Raw genomic sequence first — 21,584 nt, forward strand, 5'->3', positions numbered from 1 at the left:
AAAAAGCGTTTCTGTTTATGCGCTCCCTTTAATACTGTGGGCTGCAGTACGTGTAATAACTTCTCAGATATGCTAATTTCATGTTGTTTCTGTGAACTCGTCAGGGGGCAACTTTGACAGCTCTTTTGATGCAGAGAAGGGTGTTGGGACCATTGTCATTGCAAAACCTTTGGATGCAGAGCAGAGGTCCATCTATAACATGAGTGTGGAGGTCACCGACGGGACAAATGTTGCTGTCACTCAGGTAAGACGTCAACTTATTAAACAGTGAAAATGCTGAGAAATCTGCTAAAGTTAGAGATGCAAGCAACTAAAATATATGTTGAAGTAGTAAATTATGTCCATGGATTTTTAGTGTCTAAAAAAAAAGAAACAATTTGCAAGAACAACCTAGACAAAGGATTCTATCAACAGTACAGTTAAATCCTCCTACATACAAATGAGTTCCATTCCGAGAGCATATTCACAAGTCCAATTTGTTTGTAAGTTCAACAAAGCTAACCTAGGTACCCAACTAACACGATCGGCTATGGTGTGTGTTAGTCACTCAGTCGTGCCTAACTCTTGGCAACCCCATGAACTGTAGCGCACCAGGCTCCTCTGTCTGTGGAATTCTCCAGGCAAAAAGACTGGAGTTGGTTGCCAATTCCTTCTCCAGGGGAACTTCCTGACCCAGGAATTGAACCTGGATCTCTCTCATTGCAGGCAGAATCTTTACCACCTGAGCCATCAAGAAATCCCTATATAGTACTATGCTGTTTGTAATACTTTTCACACAAGTAATATGTAAAAAACAAACATAAAAAATAAGATATTTTTGACCTTACAGTACAATACCTTGAAAGGCACAGTAGTACAATACAACAGTTGGCATACAGGGGGCATTTGCATCTTCAAAAGTTTGCAACTTGAAAATTCATATGTAGGGGGCTTACTGTGTTATATAACTGAGCTGCCTCTTTCAAAAAATTATGACTATTTACACATAAATGGCGGAGAAGGCAATGGCACCCCACTCCAGTACTCTTGCTTGGAAAATCCCATGGATGGAGGAGCCTGCTAGGCTGCAATCCACGGGGTCGATAAGAGTCGGACATGACTGAGCAACTTCACTTTCACTTTTCACTTTTCACTTTCATGCATTGGAGAAGGAAATGGCAGCCCACTCCAGTGTTCTTGCCTGGAGAATCCCAGGGACGATGGAGCCTGGTGGGCTGCCATCTATGGGGTCCCACAGAGTTGGAAACAACTGAAGTGACAGCATAGCATAGCATACATAAATGGGCTTCCCTGGCGGCTCTGTCTGTAAAGAATCTGCCTGCTTACCCAGGTTTGATCCCTGAGTCGGAAAGATCCCCTGGAGAAAGGAATGGCAACCCACTCCAGTATTCCTGCCTGAAGAATCCCATGGACAGAGGAGCCTGGCAGGCTAGTCAGTGGGTCTGCACAGAGTTGGACATGACTGAGCAAGTGACGCACAGGTGCATGAAAGAGTTATGTGTGTTTGTTTCCTGATCATTTACTGCAAGATTTATCGGTTTGACCACAAAAGGAGCTTTCCTTGAATTTGCAAAGAAAAGGACATCTAGCATGGAGTTAACACACCGTGATATTCTTCACCTCTTCATGTTTTAGTCACAGAAGGTTAAAGTTGGAAAATCCCTGAATCCAAATTCATTTTACAAACTAAGAAAAGTAATATGTCCAAGGTCACACAGCCCTGACCTCGCTCCCTGTTCCAGCCCCTCTGCCAGCGGGTCTTTGTCCTCCCTGCCTGGTGGAAGCTCTGGCTGGGGAGGCAGGGCTGTTAAACCCAGCGAAGCCTGGCCCGTTCCCAGCAGTCCTGTGTGATCCTGACATGCGCCAGGGTTGCTGACTGTCACTTACACTCTGCCACCTGAGTGCTTATGGAAGGCCACTGAGAGCAGGGAAAAGGACAAGAATCCCTGGGTGAGACTCACACTGTGTTAGATACCAGTATGAAGCAGATTTACCCTAAAGCTGGGTTTGGTTTTTCTTGTGTTTTATATTTTAGTACCAGAGACCCTCGGCCGGCCCTGGCAGAGAATGGGCGCACACACGTAGCCCGTAACCCCTCCTGTCCTCTTTGCATCTCTCTCGTGTCCCCATGACCCCAGAAACAATCACTAACTGATTGAGGTTTGTTTTTTGTTTTTCCCTCGTGAGCCCAGGTGCAGCCTCAACACGATGCTTCAGGTGGTGCAGATGAAATGTTTGCCAACCCTGAAGTCGGCTTATTGGTTTCTTAAGCTGATTTAAAATATGATGTAAGCTTTGGTAACAACGTGGTTTTTAAAAGGGGCGAGTTTTTAAAAAGTGTTTCATGTGCTTGTCTAGCCAACTATCTCTGAATTTGAAGCTGTTTCAAAAACATGATGAGATTCTTTCCTTTGGGTCTATTTGTAATTGTCAAGTGGTGAAGTTTGAATGAAGCAGTAGGGTGGGTTTTGTTGTTGTTCAGTCGCTCAGTTGTGTCCAACTCTTTGCAATCCCATGGACCACAGCACTCCAGTTAGCACTCCCCTGTCCTTCACTCTCTTCCCGAGTTTGCTCAAATTCACATCTAATGATTCAGTGACGCTGTCTAACCATCTCATCTTCTGCCGGTCGGTTCTAGTACAACGCTTTTCCTTTTCTTCATTCCAATAAACTGAAACCCAAAAGGGGGACGTGACAGGCACTGATAAGGCAGCCAGTGCATATCAACTCCAGATCCTTCCACCAGTGCTCTTTCCTAAGGTAAACCCAAGACCCTGTTTGTCCAAGAGAATCCCCTTTATACCTATTGCACTAATGCAATCGTCAACAGCACCCAGTTCACACTCAAAGTGGTCCCAGTTGGAATAATAAACTATGCAGTCAGCCTACCTAAACCCAGACTGCTTCAGAGGATCTTCAAAAGATAGTGAGAACCGAAAGGGGCCCAGGATTGAGATCCTGCAGGAATCACACACTCTAAGGACTAATTAACAACCCACGTGTAGTATTGCTAAGTCTTTAGTGCTAATTCACTTTAAATGAGAATTTAGAGTTTTTAAATTAGACATGGCTAACCATGTCTTAGCATATCCAACTTCAACTCCTTAGCACCACTTAAAAACATAAGATGTCTTTGAATAAAATACAAATAAAGCGTGGAACCCTATTCATTACATACTTGTCTTTAGAGTTTTGTAACGGTTGAATTAAACGGTGACTCATTGTGCCCAGAATGTTATAGATACATGTTAAATATTTCACAACGAATTAATGAATAGTAGATGTTACATTTTCAATAGGGTCTGAGTGGCAGGTATGCTGGATATCCAGAGAACACAACTGATTCATGTTAACCTAAAAAAGTTAGCTAGAAACTTTTATTTCAGAATTTCAGTAGGACCAAATGGTAAATCATTCAGTAGCATCTACTCCATGAATATTTCTTGAGTTCATGCCATGTGTAGGGAGCTTACTACATGCCTGAAGTCAGAGTGCTTCAGAGTTTTAAATCGAGACCACTGATGTGCACCTATTTTTTAAAAAATTAATTGAGAGAATGTGTTACAAGCCTTTGAATGGGCACATTGTTCACAACCTGCTTTCGTTGATCTTACTTCAGACCAGTATACAGTTGACTTGTCTCTAGGGCAGTTCCCTGGTGGTTCAGATGGTAAAGGATCTGCCTGCAATGCGGGAGACCCGGGTTTGATCCCTGAGTCAGGAAAATCTCCTGGAGAAGGGAATGGCAACCCACTCGAGTATCCTGGTCTGGAGAATTCCATGGACAGAGGAGCCTGGCGGGCTACAGTCCATGGGGTTGCAAAGAGTTGGACATGACTGAGTGACTTGTACTTTCAATTTTCACTAGGGCAGTTCAGAAATTAGAGCATTAGGGCAAACTTAGTGGTTCCCCTTGGCAAGGCCAAGCTCAGTAGGTTACTAAAGAGTATCAAGAGATTTTTCTTATCAAAAGTTTCCAAGTTACTCTGTGTCTCCAGGGCCGTGAGCTTCTTCTTTTAAAAAAAAAAAAAAAATTATTTATTTATTTGGCCTCACCAGGTCTTAGTCGTGGCATACAAACTCTTGTTCTTTAGTTTTTTTTTTTTTTGAGGCATACGAACTCTTACCTGTGGCATGTGAGATCTTGTTCCCCAACTGGGGATTGAACCTGGGGCCCCTGCATTGGGAGCTTAGAGTCTTAACCACTGGCCCTCCAGGGAAGCCGTGGGCTTCTTAAGAAGTGAGAACAGTGTTCCAGGTACAGATTTGCGTGCCATCATTCTTACCATCAGAAAACCAGTCCTTTGTCTCTCCGTCTGTATTTGGGATGAAGACCTCTCCAGCCTCTGCCGTTCAGGCCTCTGCCCACCTGAGCCATGGCTCCTGGTGGTGCCTACAGGGGCAATTTCTGGCTTAGTCACAGCCCTCGATATCAAGGACGTTTTTACAAGAAGGATATCCGGGGAAAAGAAAAGCGCTCTAGATTTCTTTTAGCAACCGCTAATGCACACTCCAACCCATGACCCAAGGCAACTTAATGACTTACCATCAAACGGAGATTCTTCACCCCTTAACTAAAATGTCCTGTAGTCCGAAAACACCTGTTCAGTTTTCTTTAGGGAACTTTTCTCGACTTTGTTCCTTTGGAACCATAAAACATGGTATGACAAGGGCTTCAAATCAGCCATAAACAACCTGTTGAGTTTCACTTCACAAATGTCAAATAAATCAGAGCCTCAGGGACCTCTGTTTCTACATGAAAGCCCTCCCTTCATCTGCGGTTTTGTCCTGTTCTCCCAGGATTCTTGTGCCTCAGAGCTACAATATCTGGTGACGAATAAACATGTTTTTCTCTCTGAGATTCTCCAGCACAAGTACAGAATGTAAAAAGGTGCTGTGGACTTCAAGTTATAAAGACTCAGATGTACTAAACAAAAGAACAAAGCATCCTCTTTACAAAAACCTCCTGCCAGGATGGACAAGGGCCTCTGTATAAAAGAGGTGTTGATTTTATGTGTTAAGAAGTGCTGATATTATTGTGCTGTATATAATATAGCTTGTGTGCTCAGAAGCTCAGTCATGTCCAACTCTTCGTGACTCCATGGACTGTAGCTCGCCAGGCTCCTCTGTCCACGGGATTCTCCAGGCAAGAATACTAGGGTGGGGTGCCATTCCCTTCCCTTGTGGGATGGCTACCTTTGATGGCTCTTTAACAGTCTTCTCTTTGCCTATAACCAGCTACCATTTTTTAGTGCTGTCTGTATTCCAAAATTGTCCCAAGTTTTAAGAGCTGACTTCCAATTTCTACACATAAAATATCGTGGAATGGTAGCAAATAATTCATGACTGGCACCAGAAATAACCTTCATTGCTATAGACCAGAGCATGAATAATGATGAATGGAGAAATTTAAAACCTCCACCCTAGTTCCAGCTGTGTTCCCATCTGTCCCCACCTGCTCCCAGCTTCCACATCCAGCTGCCTCCAGCAAGTCCATGCAAACCAGAACCTAGTTGTCAGGATGTCCCTGGGGGTCCAGTGGTTAAGACTTTGCCTTCCAATGCAACGGGTGCAGGTTATATCTCCAGTCAGGGGCTAAGCTCCTACATGCCTTGCAGCCAAAAAACAAAAGAGAAACAAAAAGGAATCAATATAATAACAAGTTCAATAAAGATTTTTAAAATGGTCTACATTACAAAAGAATCTAGTGCAAACAAACTAAACTCTCCAAGACAGCTTGTTGGAAACTATCCAACAGGTCCTGAAACTCATGAAAGTGTTGATAAATTTTGGTATGCTTGTACATATTTTCAGAGAGTAGCTCCTCAGTATTAATCAGGTTTTAAAATGGGTAGTTGCCCTAAAAATGGTTAAGGTAAATTAACTCTTCAACACTTTCATTACTGGGAAACTCCAGTTAAAATTTTCAATATGCAACCACCCAGACTTCCTAGGAAACGTCACATCGTGTGTGCAACCCCATGGACTATAGCACTCTGGGCTCCTCTGTTCATGGATTTTTTAGGCAAGAAATACTGGAGTGGTTTGCCATTTCCTCCTCCAGGGGATCCTCCTGACCCAGGAATCAAAACTGCATCTCCTGTGTCTCCTGCATTGACAGGCAGACTCTTCACCACTGAGCCACCAGTGAAGCACACATACCTGAGGGAGTTATTGGCTTTGTAATATCTTCATAATGCCTTCCTGCTCCGGTGATGGGGCTGGCTCTTGCCATACTATTTCAAAGCACTGTCATTCTGAGTTAAGAAAGAGAATGAGTTTGCTTACCAAAGCCCCAAATAGTGACAGCCTATGGTGAACAGTGTCGGATTCATGATCTTCGAAGAAGACGCACCTTTGGGACCAAGGGTCAGGCTTGATCACTCAAGAGCTTTTGTGTAGTAGAGTTTTATTAAAGTATAAAATGGCACAGAGAAAGCTTCTAACATAGACACCAGAAGGGGGATGGAGAGTGCCCCATCGCTAGTCTACGCTAGGGAGTTATATACTTTTTAATTAGTTATTACAGTAAATCAAAAGAGTGTCTCAAGGTTGTAAATATCGTACTAGATCCGCTCTTATAATTTACATTTTAAGATAAGAGGATTAGCCAGAAGGTTTTAAGGAAAGAGAAACTGTCCTTGAGCAGGATACATTGTTTTTATATAATCCTTAGTACAGAGTTTAAACTGAGTTATTTGTTGTGTAATCATCAGTTCTGGGCTTAAAGAAAAAGAATTATGAACATTTTATGTGACTAAGACTAAGGAACGTAGAGGAAAAAAAAGACGTTCGTCCTTTCCTCCTCCTTGAGAATTCCAGATCCCTGTCTCCTCCTGGAGAGCCCCAGACCCCTCTCGCCTCCTCAGGGACCCCAGACTTCTTATCAACCTGCCTAGGAATTGACTTTCTCAGTAGCAAATAGGAATTTAGCTTCCCTGAAGAATTTTTTTAAAAATAGAAACATTCTGTAAAAAAAAAAAGGCAGGGGTGGGGCGGGCGGCGGGTGCAGTATTCTTCAGTGTTATGGAAGTGTTCCCCACTTTGATGCCATGCCAGGCCAGAGGTGAGCAGACGTATCTGGCCCGGCAGAGAATGATGAAAGTATTAGGAGAAGGGGGGCCTTCTGGCTGGTGGGAACATGAGGCATCACAGGAACACTGGCTGTTGTAAGAGGGGAAGGAGGAACATCAGGTGGAACGGAAGGCTTATAAAGAGCAGAAATAATGAGCTGCTGAGAAGGATGAGATTGTCCGTGCATACATGAGCACTACAGATCCATGTGAAGAGAGATTCTGTTCTTAGCACCCAGACTGTGGTCTCTACACACCATTTTCCATGGGAAGGAAACCAGGATTCCTTGTAGAACTAGCTGATTCCAGGTCTGGGACAGAAGCCTCGGCATCTTATCCTGCCAGAAAAGGCTAGTGGAATATTGTTTGACAGTAACAAGAGACAATTCAAACTGCATTCTACTAAAGATGGAAATGTTTGAGCATCAAAAAGAATTATGACTACAATGGACAGAAACAAACGAAATAGATAAAACCTGTGTTTATACTATAATCAAAAACAAACAAACTCATTTAACTCTCACAGTGCCTCCATAAGGCAGGTACTATTTGCCGTGAACAGAATGTACCGCCATCCCACACCCAAGGTGCCTGTGCCCTCCCAGCCTTTAGAATTTGCAAATATGTCATTCCATGGCAAAGGCGGCCCTGCAGATGTGATTAAGGTTACAGATCTTAGCTTGTGAGACTCACCTAGATGACTCCGATGGATTCAGTCTAATCACATGAGCCCTTAGGCAGACGATCCTGTCCAGCTGAAGCTGGAAGCAATACAGCTAAATGAGAAACCAGAGATGTCCGAATGGGACAGGATTTGAAATATCATCACTAGTCTGAATAACTAGTCACTCATTCATGTCCAGCTCTTTGTGATCCCATGGACTGTAGCCTACCAGGCTCCTCCATCCATGGAATTTTCCAGGCAAGAGGACTGGGGTGGGTTGCCATTTCCTTCTCCAGGGGATCTTCCCAACCCAGGGATCGAACCCAGGTCTCCCGCATTGTAGGCAGACGCTTTAACCTCTGAGCCACCAGGGAAGCCCCTGTCTGAATATGGAAGATGCAGCAGGCCAGGAAGGGAGGCAGCCTTTTGGATCCTGCTGAAAGCCAGCAGGGACGCAGGGACCGCAGGCCTTGAACCTCAAGAAATTGAGCGCAGCCAACAACCCAAGTGAACTTTCGAACTTGTTCATCCTCAGACCTTCCAGAAGGGGATACAGCTCTGAGGACCCCTTGATTTGGGGCTTGTGAGACTCAAAGCCATACCATACCTCAACATCTGACCTGCAGAACTAGGAATAATACATGAGTATTGTTTTAAACTGACAAAACTGTGATGATTTATGTTGGAAATAGGAAAATAACCCCCTATTATCATCCCCATTTTACAGATAAGGAAACTGAAGCAAAACAGCTTTAAGTAACTTCAGTATATGAGGGTTCAGATATAGGTAGTTGGATTCCAGAACCTCTTCTGTGTTCTCAACCACTATACTGTGATGCCTCTCAAAAGGAAGATGATGTCTTTGCTAATTATTCCAAGGCAGGAAGAGACACTCAATTGGCTCTGCTGTTATTAGGGGGGACACTTTTAAAGATGACTGCCTGGTAAACATGGCGCTACCTTTGGCCATTAGACTGTCTCATAGCCAGTCGTATATGCTAGGAAGACGGCAAAATACGTCAACCACCTCATAGCCCTGCTTTCCACCCACTGAGCTTACGGGCCACAGAGACACACATTAGCAAGGAAGAGAAAGGAGCAGTTCTTAACAGTTTTTTCCATGCATCTACCAAACACGTATGAACTGCTGTATCTTCATAGGGAAGTGAAGTGGTAGTCACACAGTGGTGTCCAACTCTCTGCAATCCCATGGACTGTAGCCCACCAGACTCCTCTGTCCATAGGATTCTCCAGGCAAGAACACTGGAGTGGGTTGCCATTATCTTCATAGTAGGTTTAAACAAATCTAGAGCCTGCCTTTGTATCTTCAATTTTCTTGAAGAGATCTCTAGTCTTTCCCATTCCATTTTTTTCCTCTATTTCTTTGCACTGATCACTGAGGAAGGCTTTCTTATCTCTCCTTGCTATTCTTTGGAACTCTACATTCAAATGGATATATCTTTCCTTTTCTCCTTTGCCTTTTGCTTCTCTTCTTTTCTCAGCTATTTTTAAGATCTCCTCAGACAACCGTTTTGCCTTTTTGGATTTCTTTTTCTTGGGGATGGTTTTGATCACTACCTCCTGTATGATGTTACAAACCTCCGTCCATGGTTCTTCAGGCACGGGATCTCATCCCTTGAGTCTATTTGTTACTTCCACTGTACAGTCGTAAGGGATTGATTTAGGTCATACCTTAATGGTCTAGTGGTTTTCCCTACTTTCTTCAATTTAAGTCTGAATTTTGCAATAAGGAGCTCATGATCTGAGCCACAGGCAACTCCTGGTCTTGTTTTTTCTGGCTGTATAGAGCTTCTCCATCTCGGCTGCAAAGAATATAATCGATCTAATTTCAGTATTAACGATCTGGTGATGACTATGTGTAGAGTCTTCTCTTGTGTTGTTGAAAGAGTGTGTTCACTATGACAGTGCATTCTCTTGTCAAGTCTGTTAGCCTTTGCCCTGCTTTATTCTGTACTCCAAGGCCAAACTTGCCTGTTACTGTGGGTATCTCTTGACTTCCTATTTTTGCATTCCAGTCCCCTATTATGAAACAGACATCTCTATTTGGTATTAGTTCTAGAAGGTCTCGTAGGTCTTCATAGAACCATTTAACTTCACCTTCTTCAGCATTCCCTGGTGGCTCAGATGGTAAAGTGTCTGCCTGTAATGCAGGAGATCTGGGTTTAATCCCTGGGTTGGGAAGATCCCCTGGAGAAGGAAATAGCAACCTACTCCAGTATCCTTGCCTAGAAAATTCCATGGATGGAGGAGCCTGGTGGGCTTCAGTCCATGGGGTAGCAAAGAGTCGGACACAACTGAGTGACTTCACTTTCACTTTCTTTCTTTGGCATTACTGGTTGGAGCACAGACTTGGGTTACTGTGATATTGAATGGTTTGCCTTGGAAATGAACAGAGATCATTCTGTTGTTTTTGAGAGTGCACCCAAGTACTGCATTTTGAACTCTTGTTGACTCTGAGAGCTACTCCATTTCTTCTAAGGGATTCTTGCCCACAGTAGTAGATATAATGGTCATCTGAATTAAATTCACCCATTCCAGTCCATTTTAGTTCACTGATTCCTAAAATGTCGATGTTCACTTGTCATCTCCTGTTTGACCACTTTCAATTTATCTTCATTCATGGACCTAACATTCCAGGTTCCTATGCAATATTGTTCTTTACAGCATCAGACTTTACTTCCATCACAAGTCACTTCCACAACTGGGCATTGTTTTCTCTTTGGCTCAGCCTTTTTATTCTTTCTGGAGCTGTTTCTCCACTCCTCTCCAATATATTGGGCACCTACTGACCTGGGGAGCTCATCTTTCAGTGTCATCTTTTTGCCTTTTCATACTGTTCTTGGCGTTCTCAAAGCAAGAATACTGAAGTGGTTTGCCATTGCCTTCTCCAGTGAACCACATTTTGTCAGAACTCTCTACCACGCCCATGCATCTTCGGTGGCCCTACACGGCATGGCTCGTAGTTTCATTGAGTTAGAAAAGGCTGTGATCCAAGTATTGTTTGGTTAGTTTTCTGTAACTGTGGTTTTCATTCTCTCTGCCCTCTGGTAGACAAGGATAAGAGGCTTGTGAAAGCTTTCTGATGTGAGGGACTGGCTGTAGGGGAATCTGAGTCTTGCTCTGATGGGCAGGGCCATGCTCAGTAAATTTTTAATCCAATTTTCTGTTAATAGGTGGGGCTATGTTCCCTACCTGTAGTTTGGCCTGAGGGGTAATGGCAGGAATAGTGACCTCCTTCAAAAGGACTTACACCAGGACTGTTGTATTCAGTGCCCCTGACCCCACCCCAGGCCACTGTCAACCCACGCCTTTACTAGAGATTCCTGGACACTCACAGGCAAGTCTGGCTTAGTCTCTTGTGGGGCACAATAAAGGACAGAAATGATATGGACCTAACAGAAGCAGAAGATATTAAGAAGAGGTGGCAACAATACACAGAAGATCAACAATACACAAAAAAGATCTTAATGACCCAGATAACCATGATAGTGTGATCACTCACCTAGAGCCAAACATCCTGGAATGTGAAGTCAAGGGGGCCTTGCTGCTGCTGCTGCTGCTGCCAAGTCGCTTCCATTGTGTCCAACTCTGTGCAACTCCATAGACTGCAGCCCACCAGGCTCCCCCATCCCTGGGATTCTCCAGGCAAGAACACTGGAGGGGGTTGCCATTTCCTTCTCCAATGCATGAAAGTGAAAAGTCAAAGTAAAGTCACTCAGTTGTGTCCGACTCTTAGTGACCCCATGGACTGTAGCCCACCAGGCTCTTCCGTCCATGGGATTTTCCAGGCAAGAGTACTGGAGTAGGGTGCCATTGCCTTCTCCACAAGGGGACCTTAGGTAGCATCATTACAAACAAAGCTAGTGGAGGTGATGAAATTGCAGCTCCTGCTGCTGCTGCTAACTAGCATCAGTCATGTCCAACTCTATGCTACCTGATAGACAGCAGCCCACCAGGCTCCTCCGTCCCTGGGATTCTCCAGGCAAGAATACTGGAGTAGGTTGCCATTTCCTTCTCCAGTGCATGAAAGTGAAAAGTCAAAGTGAAGTTGCTCAGTCGTGTCCGACTCTTCACGACCCCATGGACTGTAGCCCACCAGGCTCCTCCATTCATGGGATTCTCCAGGCAAGAGTACTGGAGTGGGTTGCCATTGCCTTCTCCAAAATTCCAGCTGAACTATGTCAAATCCTAAAAGATGATGTTCTTAAAATGTTGCACTCACTATGCCAGCAAATTTGGAAACCTCAGCAGTGACCACAGGACTGGAAAAGGTCAGTTTTCATTCCAGTTTCAAAGAAAAGCAATGCCAAAGAATGCTCAAACTACCACACAACTGCACTCATCTCACACACTAGCAAAGTAATGCTCAAAATTCTCCAAGCCAGGCTTCAACACTACATAAACCAAGAACTCCCAGATGTTCAAGCTGGATTTAAAAACGCAGAGGAACCAGAGATCAAATTGCCAACATCTGTTGGATCATAGAAAAAGCAAGAGAAATGCAGAAGAACATCTATTTCTGCTTCATTGACTATGCTAAAGCCTTTGTGTGGATCATAACAAACTGGAAAATTCTGTGGATTACAACAAACTGGAAAAGAGATGGGAATACCAGACTGCCTGACCTGCCTCCTGAGAAGTCTGTATGCAGGTCAAGAAGCAACAGTTAGAACTGGACATGGAAAAAAGACTGGTTCCAAATCAGGAAAGGAGTACATCAAGGCTGAATACTGTCACCCTGCTTATTTAACTTATATCCAGAGTACATCATGAGATATGCTGAACTGGATGAAGCACAAGCTAGAATCAAGATTGCCAGGAGAAATACCAATAACCTCAGATATGCAGATGACACCACCCTCATAGCAGAAAGCAAAGATGAACTAAAGAGCCTCTTGACTAAAGTGAAAGAGGAAACTGAAAAAACTGCCTTAAAACTCAACATTCAGAAAACTAAAATCATGGCATCCAGTCCCATCACTTTATGGCAAATAGATGGGGAAACAGTGGAAACAGTGAGAGACTTTATTTTCTTGGGCTCTAGAATCACTGCAGATGGTGACTGCAGTCATGAGATTAAAAAATACTTGCTCCTTGAAGAAAAGCTATAACCAACCTAGACAGAATATTAAGAAACAGACATTACTTTGCCGACAAAGGTCTGTCTAGTCAAAACTATGTTTTTTCCAGTAGTTATATATGGATGTGAGAGTTGGACCATAAAGGAGGCTCAGCAGCAAAGAAATGATGCTTTTGAACTGTGGTGTTGGAGAAGACTCTTGAGAGTCCCTTGGACTGCAAGGAGATCCAACCAGTCAATCCTAAAGGAAATCAGTCCTGAATAGTCATTGGAAGAACTAATGCTGAAGCTGAAACTCCAATACTTTGGCCACCTGATGCGAAGAGCTGACTCACTGGAAAAGACTCTGATGCTGGGAAAGATTGATGGCAGAAGAAGGGAACGACAGAGGATGAGATGCTTGGATGGCATCACCAACTCAATGGACATGAGTTTGAGTAAACTCCGGGAGATAGTGAAGAACAGGGAAGCCTGACATGCTGCAGTACATGGAGTCACAAAGACTTGGTCATGATTGAGTGACTGAACAGCAACAAACAACAAAATTTACTTTACAATGTTGTTTGGTTTCCACCATACATTAACATGAATCAGCCACAGGTACACATATGCTCCCTCCCTCTTGAGCCTCCCTCCTACCTCCCACCCTATCCTGCCCCTCTAGGTCGTTGCAGACCACCAGGTTGAGCTCTCTATGTTATACAGCGACTTCCCATTAGCCATCCATTTTACATGTGGTGATCCATATATTTCAATGCTTCTCTCTCGGTTCTTCCTGCCCTCTCCTGCTGCAGCTTGTGATCTTATAACCACTGTGTTGGTGATGGACAGAGAAGCCAGCCATGCTACAGTCCATAGGGTCGCAAAGAGTCAGACACGACTGAGGGACTGAACTGAACTGAACTGAGAGCCTGCCTCTCCTAAAAGACCGATGGACAAAAATTTATAGTAATATATAACATTTGTTATTTGCATAATTAATTAGTATCATTCTAAGTTTCATTTGCCTGACATCCTGGGAGTAGTTAAATCAAGTTTTATCATGACATTGATTTTTCCAGTGAGAAACTCAGGCACAGACAGGTTAGGCGGCTGCCCTAGATGGACACAGGTAAAGAGATATTGTACAAGTCAAAATCAGGTACCATCTCAGGAACTTTGCCCTATATATCTATATATGCAAACTATACTGGGTAATTCATTAGGGGAAGAATTTTGTCTAGTGGAAGCATTGACCCTAAATCAGGTGACCCTTGTTTAAAGTCAACCCTAAACCAGTTTCTTACCACAGAAGGGAGCCTCGTCCATGTGAGACGGTTTCTCCAGCATAATCGGAATAAGATCTTACATACTTCATGGGTTATTGTTAAGAATAAAATAAGATACTATGAGGTATCTTGAGATCTGTGACCTGCCAGACACTTGTAGGTTTTATTATTATCATTTTTTCTCAACTTAAAATTGAATAATATACCTACTAGCTATAAAATCCTATGTGTGGGGGCTTTTTATTGTTATTTATGAAAGGCAGCAGGGATATGCATGCCCAAATAATAATCTCAAAATTACACTGATTTGATTCAGGGACTCATGATATGTGCTTTTGTGGTTTTAATATACTTCCCTTATTTGAGTCCTGCTTTGATTTATAAAGATATGAAAATCAGCTTGTGTTTGTTTGCTCCACAGCCAAACCTGAGATTAAAAGTCTCTTTCAGATCATCCCCACATTTCTTAAGCCCCACAAAGTAGTTAATTGAGATTGACCACTAAGTCTTCCTGCTAGCAGGTCTGTGCTCTCTGGGGCTGGGAGGTCCATGATGTGCATTCGTAGGTTAGCCTTGCCCATGACAACCACAGGGATTCCATTCCTCTTTTATCTCTAGGTGATGTTGGGAGTTCCTGATTGGCCTCCTTCGTTGTAAAGAATGGCTCAGAAGGTAAAGAATCTGCCTGCAATGCAGGAGATCGGGGTTCCATCCCTGGGTTGGGAAGATCCCCTGGCCAAGAGAATGGCTACCCACTCCAGTATTCTTGCCTGGGAAATCCTATGGACAGAGGAGCCTGACGGGCTACAGTCCATGGGGTTGCAGAGTCAGATGTGACTGAACGGTTAACACTCTCACTTTTCATCTTAAAGATTCGAACTTTGTCTTAGCCTTTTCCTCCAACTTGCACCTGCTTAAAAGGGGGTGGAGGGTAGAAACAGATCACTTTTGTTAATGCTGCTTCCGGGCTTCCCTGGTAGCTCAGTTGTAAAGAATCTGCCTACCAATGCTGGGGTCTCCGGTTCTATCCCTGGGTTGGGAAGATCCCCGAAAAGAAATGGCAACCTGCTCCAGTATTCTTGCCTGGGAAATGCCATGGACAGAGGAACCTGGTGGGCTACAGTCCATAGGGTTACAAAAGAGTCCTAGACAACTGAGCAACTACACAACAGAAATGACAGCAACTAGTGCTGCGCCATGGCCCCCTGGACCGAGGGATGCTCTCTTTTGGGTAAATCTTTTGTTTCCTTTAACATCATCTCCTTCTTAGCAGATGAAAAGGGCAGGGGCCCAAAGCTTCTTTGTACATTTAGGTTAGGACAATGCTGGAACAAGTGCAATTAAAGAGATGAAATAAGGCAGCAAGCCAACTCTACCATGAGACTCTATGTTAAAAAAATAATTATAAAAATCTCACTGTATGTAATAGATCCATGCCTGACAACTTATGAGCAAATCAATTCTTGAAAATGGATTCCAACTTTAAAGGCAACAGGACACTTTCTGTTCAGAATAATCTCAAGATTAATGTTCCTTAAATGAGAATGGTCATATCAGTTAGCTGTTTTGTAAATTAGGATGTTTGTATAACGGAACAGCATGTTTGCACATTTATAATTAATGCATATATAATTTAAGTGTGGGCTTCCCTGGTGGCTCAGCGGTAGAATCCGCCTGTTAATGCAGGAAACGCGTTTGATCCCTGGGTCAGGAAGATCCCCTGGTGGGTGGAATGGCAACCCATTCCAGTATCCTTGCCTGCAAAATCCCATGGAGAGAGAAGCCTGGCGGGCTACAGTCCATGGGGTCGTAAAAGAGTCAGACATGACTAAGCAACTAAACAAGAATTTAAGCGCACATGGACATGATATAATGGGATGCTACAGAATTTGGCTCCCTGAGACCTAGGTATGAGTGTGGCCTTGCCGTTATGACTTGGGAAAATTGCTTAACATCTCTGATTCTCATTTGTCACGTTGATAAGCTAAAGATAGTAAAGTTGAAGAAATGAATATGATGTAAGTTGATAAACTGGAAAACAAGCACGTGCTGATGTGATTTTTCTTCTTAATGCATTCAAAAACAGGTCTTGCAAGCTTGGAGGGGATACCAGAGGCATCATCCTTGAAACTACAACTGTGGAGTGTTTTAAATATTGTTCTGAATGCAAACAGAGGCAGAATTTTCAGTAATTCAGGATTTAATTTGTTCTAATAAAAGACAGAGGCCTTACCCTTCAGCTCACCCCATGGACACTTCATGCCATGAGTCTTTGTAAAGCGAGGCTCGGCATCTACCCAGACTTGGCTCAGACAAGCCTGCAAAACCCGGAGTGTTTGTGGTGGGCAGCACTGAAACCAGAAGAGACTTCCCACACTCAGGGTCCCTCCTGCTCGGAGTCCATTGTGCTTCTCTAGGCCTTTCAATTACCATTTTGAACACAACATCTTTGAAAGTTACTTTGCTTTGTTTGGTTGTTCAGGAGCTCACAAATGGCCCCAACTGTGGGAAATAAAAAGCAAATGAGGAAAAGGAAGTCTTTTACAGAGAAACACTTGTTCTGACTGTAGATTAGGCTCAGGACAAAGCAAGCAGAAAGAGGCAAGCTTTTCAAGAGCACATTAACTTTGAAACTTCAGGAAGGTCAGGGCAGGCTTGCTGGCCGGAAAGGCTCTTTTATCCCATTAATATAACAGCTTCTGTGAACACAAATATTTTAGCATCTTGGCTAAGTTAACTGGAACTTTTTAAAGGAAATAAATGGCATTCAAAGAATCTAGAATGGCTTTCCAAATACAGTGGAGATAAAACAATGCCGCAGATTCCTCCATCACACTTCTCTGAAATTTTTCTACCATAAACTAGAAGCAAAGATTGTCTGCATGTCAAGCTCACCCCCATGGCAAGTCATCCTGGCACATAAGTCATGGTACCACCCTTTTCCTCTCACTCAAAAACGATCTCCACCAAAGTGGTGTATAGTACAGGTATTTATACGAACAACCATGGTCCAACTAAATTTAGTTCTAAAAGTAAGTAATTGTTTAGACTACAGCCAAAAGCCTGCCTATTACTTAATGGAGAACCAACTAAAGGCTTTCTTATTAGGGATAAGATAAGAATATCACTGTTTTCACTACTATTTAACAGTATGCTGTAAGTATCCACCAATGCAATTAGCTAAGATAAAGCAATTTGTATTATAAGAATTGTAAAGAAAAAGGTAAACTGATCTCTATTTGTATATAGTGTAATTATATATCTGAAAAGTTCTAAGGAGTGAATGGAGCTACTTCAAAAGATAGGAAAATCAGTAAAGTAACAAGTTATAAATTTAACAAACATTAATAGCCTACATGTATAGCTCACCTCCCCCCAACCAAAAATAAAAAAACAGTGAAAATGTGTAATGAAAAAGAATCCATTTAGGTTAGCACATATATATGTATGTGCTATTTGTGGAAAACTAAAACACTACTGAAAAAATAGTAGATTTGAACAAAGGGAAAAAGACAAACTATATTATTGGATAGAAAGACTCTATCATCAAGAAATTAGTTCTCCCTTAATTATGCTGTACTTTTAATATCTAAATTTAAAATGTTATCATTTTGTCAGATGCAATAAGTTGATTATAAATTAGTTTAGAAGAGCAGCAAGCAAGAATAGCCCGGAAAATCCTGAAAAAAAAAAAAAAAAAAAACACCTTAAAGAGGACTTAGCTTTTCCAAATAATTAAAATGTATATAAAGAAAATATTGAATCACTATTTACACACCAGGAAGTAACATAGTGCTGTAGGTCAATTATTCACACTAAGTCATTTCAGTCGTGTCCAACTCTTTGTGACCCTATGGACTGTAGCCCACCAGTCTCCTCTGTCCATGGGATTCTTCAGGCAAGAACACTGGAGTGGGTTGCCATGCCCTCCTCCAGGGGATCTTCTCTACCCAGGGATCGAACCCAGGTCTCCTGTGGCTCCTGCATTGCAGGAGGATTCTTTACCACTGAGCCACTGGGGAAGCCCCATAGGTCAATTATACTTCAGAAACAAACAAACGAATTCACAGAAAAATAGGTCATACTTGTGGTTACCGGAGGCAGGTGGTAGGAAGAGGGGGAACTGGATGAAGGTACAAAAAATGGTCTTGTCTTTTCCTGTGTGCGTGCTCAGTCGCTTAGTCGTGTCCAACTCTTTGCAACCCCATGGCCTGTAGCCCACCAGGTTCCTCCATCCGTGGGATTCTCCAGGCAAGAATACTGGAGTGGGTTGCCATTTCCTTCTCCAGGGGATCTTCCCAACCCAGGGATCAAACCCACGTCTCCTGCGCCTCCTGCATTGGCAGGCAGATTCTTTGCCACTGAGCCACCTGGGAAGCCTAAGCAAAAGGTACAAACTTCCAATTATAAGAGAAATAAGTCCTAGGGAGGTAATGTTCAACACAACAGATATAATTAATATGTCTATATGTTATACATGAAATTTGTTGAGAGTAAATCCTAAGAGTTCTTATCACGGAGAAGAATGTATTTCCTATTTCTTTAGCTTTGTATCTATATGAGATGATAGACATTCACTAAACTTTCGGATAATCACTGCAAGACTTACATGAAGTGGAATCATTACACTGTACATCTTAAACTTACATGGTGCTTTATGTCAGTTATGTCTCCAGAAACTGGAAGGAAAAAAAATACTACGAAGGCTCTATAATTAAAACATTTTGATGTTGATGCAAGAAGACAGATAAACCAATGGAACAAAATAGAAAAGCCAGAAATATACTACTTGCATATGTAAATTTAGTATAGAGTAAAAGAGGCTACTCAAATCCGTGGGAAAGTGGTAGTTTTCTAAAAATTATCATTGAAATAAATGGAGAGCCATGTGGAAAAAAATAAAACTGGACTCATTCCTCACATAATATACTAGGAGAAATTCCAAATGGATTAGAGATAAAAATGTAAGAAAAAGAAGCATTTAAATTCTATTTTTGAAAAATGTGTAATCACCAAAACCTGGAAATGTAAAACTATGATTTAACATCCAGAAGCAATCAGGGAAAAGATTGACGTGTTCAACTACATGAAAATAAAAAACTTTTGCATGACAAAAAAAATAAGGTTTCCATGAACAAAGTAAAAATAAATGACAAAGTTGACAACATTGGAAATTTATATCATGCTTCCAAAATAAACAGAAAAAAGGACTGTCTAACCCACAGGAGAATGAGCTGATAGTTTTCACAGGAAAGGAGGTGCGTGTGTGCTGCTGAGGGGAGGTGGGGGTCTTGTGGACAGGGCACTAGAACAGTGGCGGGGCGGGGGCATCCGGCTGGACGTAGGGTCCTGCAAGCCAGGAACACGCCTCCCCCAGGGCACCATCAGGCATGTCCCCTCAGCTCGGGATGGGAGAACTGAGGCGGGAAAGTGCTGCTGTGGCTCCGGCCATTCTCGGAGGTGGTGGAGTCAATGGTTCTTAAACGTTTGAAAAGATGCTCAACCTCACTCGTAATAAGAGAAAGGAAAATTCTAAATAACATTGAGCTGCCATTTCTCATCTATTAGACTGGCCAAAAATTTTACTGCATGCTCTGTTGGTAAGGCTGTGAGAGGGTAGTCATTCTTGTATATAACCATAGAAATGCCAAGTGATCAAACTTATGGGCATGGAGATATAGGAAGTGTTTCAGAAAATCATAAGTACGTCTCCTTTGAGCTAGCAATCCCAATTTTAGGAACACAAATATATGTTAGCAAAACTATGAAAACATACAGGCACAAGGCTCTTTATTGCATGCTCATTGTAAGAGCAAAAATAGGAAACATCTTAAATGAACGTCAGTAGAGGACTGGTTGGATTAATTATAATACATGTACCCTTGGAAGATTATTTCTACACTGTTGTGGCATGGTCTTCGTTATATAAAGCAGCAACGTTATTGACCTTTTGAGTCAGATGGCTCTTCGTCGTGAGTGGCTGACCTCAGCTGGCCTCAGCCTGCAGCAGCTTGAGGCAGGGCTTCAGTCCCCGGCCAGAGATGAGGTCGGGCTGCAGCAATCAGAGCGCTGCACTGTAGCCGCTAGACCAAGTGTCAGTGAAAGGCCCTCACCCTTTGGCTTTGCAGAAGAAAATTCCCACAAAGAAAGTGGTGAGCAAGTATTTATTCGGAGGAAAATGTGTACAGTACATGTGGACAGGCACGCGGGCGGACTCAGAGAGTCACGCCCTCGTGACAGTTTAAGTGACGTAATGGGGCGTTTCCTCCAGGTTTCCCCTGGCCGGTCATTCTGACTAGCCTGGTTCAGAGTACGTATCTGGTATGTCTCACGGTCCTCCCACATGTGCACACACGACTCTTAGCCAAGGTAGGTTCCACCAAAGAGGCCTAGCTTGGCATCCGTGAGCATCACTCCCCTCGGACCTCCGAGGAGCCCTTCGGTGCTTGTGTAGCTGGGGAGGTTTCCTGACTGTGAGAATGAGAAGTATGTGGGCCATTACATTCTGTCTGGGCAGCCTCCTCTCTCCGTCCTGCTATTGCTGTTTCGGGGTTTCAGTCCACAGGGAACCAACCTCTACTCCCTTCACACTGGTGGGAGGGGCCCATCTGCCTCCTGCCGCAGGGCTAGCCTGTGCGTTCCAGAAGGTTGAGCAGCTTCCCTGCCCTCTACCCGCCAGGTTCTAGGAAAACTCCGCCCCCAGGTTGTGACAACCAAAACCATCTCCAGACACTGTGAAATGACCCTGGAAAACAAGGTCCTCCTTGGTTGAGAACTACTGATAAAACGTTAGGTGAAATAGCTTGTTGAGGGCAAGTGTATACAATATGGTTATACTGATAAAGTAAATGGATGAAATATAACATTACTGGAAAAAAAGGTTGCTTGTAGGAGAAGAGAATACAAGAAAAGGAAAAATAATGAAGCTAAGCTTGACTATAACTTTTCTGTAAATTTAACACTGGTAATTTTACATGTAATAGAAAATGAAATTAAATGTTAAAAAGGCAAGTCAAAAATTTGAAAGTAAATGGAAGCAAACAAATTCATATGTGTATCTAGTTGGAAGCATGTATGCACAAGGTAGACTATTCCACATGACTTTACATGCACTAATTTGACTATATATCCCTGCTGCTGCTGCTGCTGCTGAGTCGCTTCAGTCATGTCCAACCCTGTGTGACCCCACAGATGGCGGGCCACCAGGCTCCCCCGTCCCTGGGATTCTCCAGGCAAGAGCACTGGAGTGGGTTGCCATTTCCTTCTCCAATGCATGAAAGTGAAAAGTCAAAGTGAAGTCGTTCAGTCGTGTCCGACTCTTCTCGACCCCATGGACTGCAGCCCACCAGGCTCCTCCGTCCATGGGATTTTCCAGGCAAGAGTACTGGAGTGGGGTGCCATTGCCTTAGTGGAATAAATCTAAAGGACAAAAAGAACTGCAAAAGAATATTAGATCAATTTGAATGACCATAATTGTA

General features: G+C 43.1%; 1 protein-coding gene across 1 annotated transcript in view; it reads left to right on the forward strand.

Moving 5' to 3' along the window:
* Positions 1-21,584, forward strand: part of FAT3 (FAT atypical cadherin 3) — an 801,278-nt gene that overhangs the window by 639,505 nt on the left and 140,189 nt on the right. The window contains 1 exon segment of the mRNA XM_027532628.1: positions 105-244. Within this exon segment, the coding sequence (XP_027388429.1) occupies positions 105-244 (140 nt within the window).

Source organism: Bos indicus x Bos taurus, chromosome 29 (genome assembly GCF_003369695.1).
Source record: "Bos indicus x Bos taurus breed Angus x Brahman F1 hybrid chromosome 29, Bos_hybrid_MaternalHap_v2.0, whole genome shotgun sequence".
Classification (NCBI taxonomy): domain Eukaryota; kingdom Metazoa; phylum Chordata; class Mammalia; order Artiodactyla; family Bovidae; genus Bos; species Bos indicus x Bos taurus.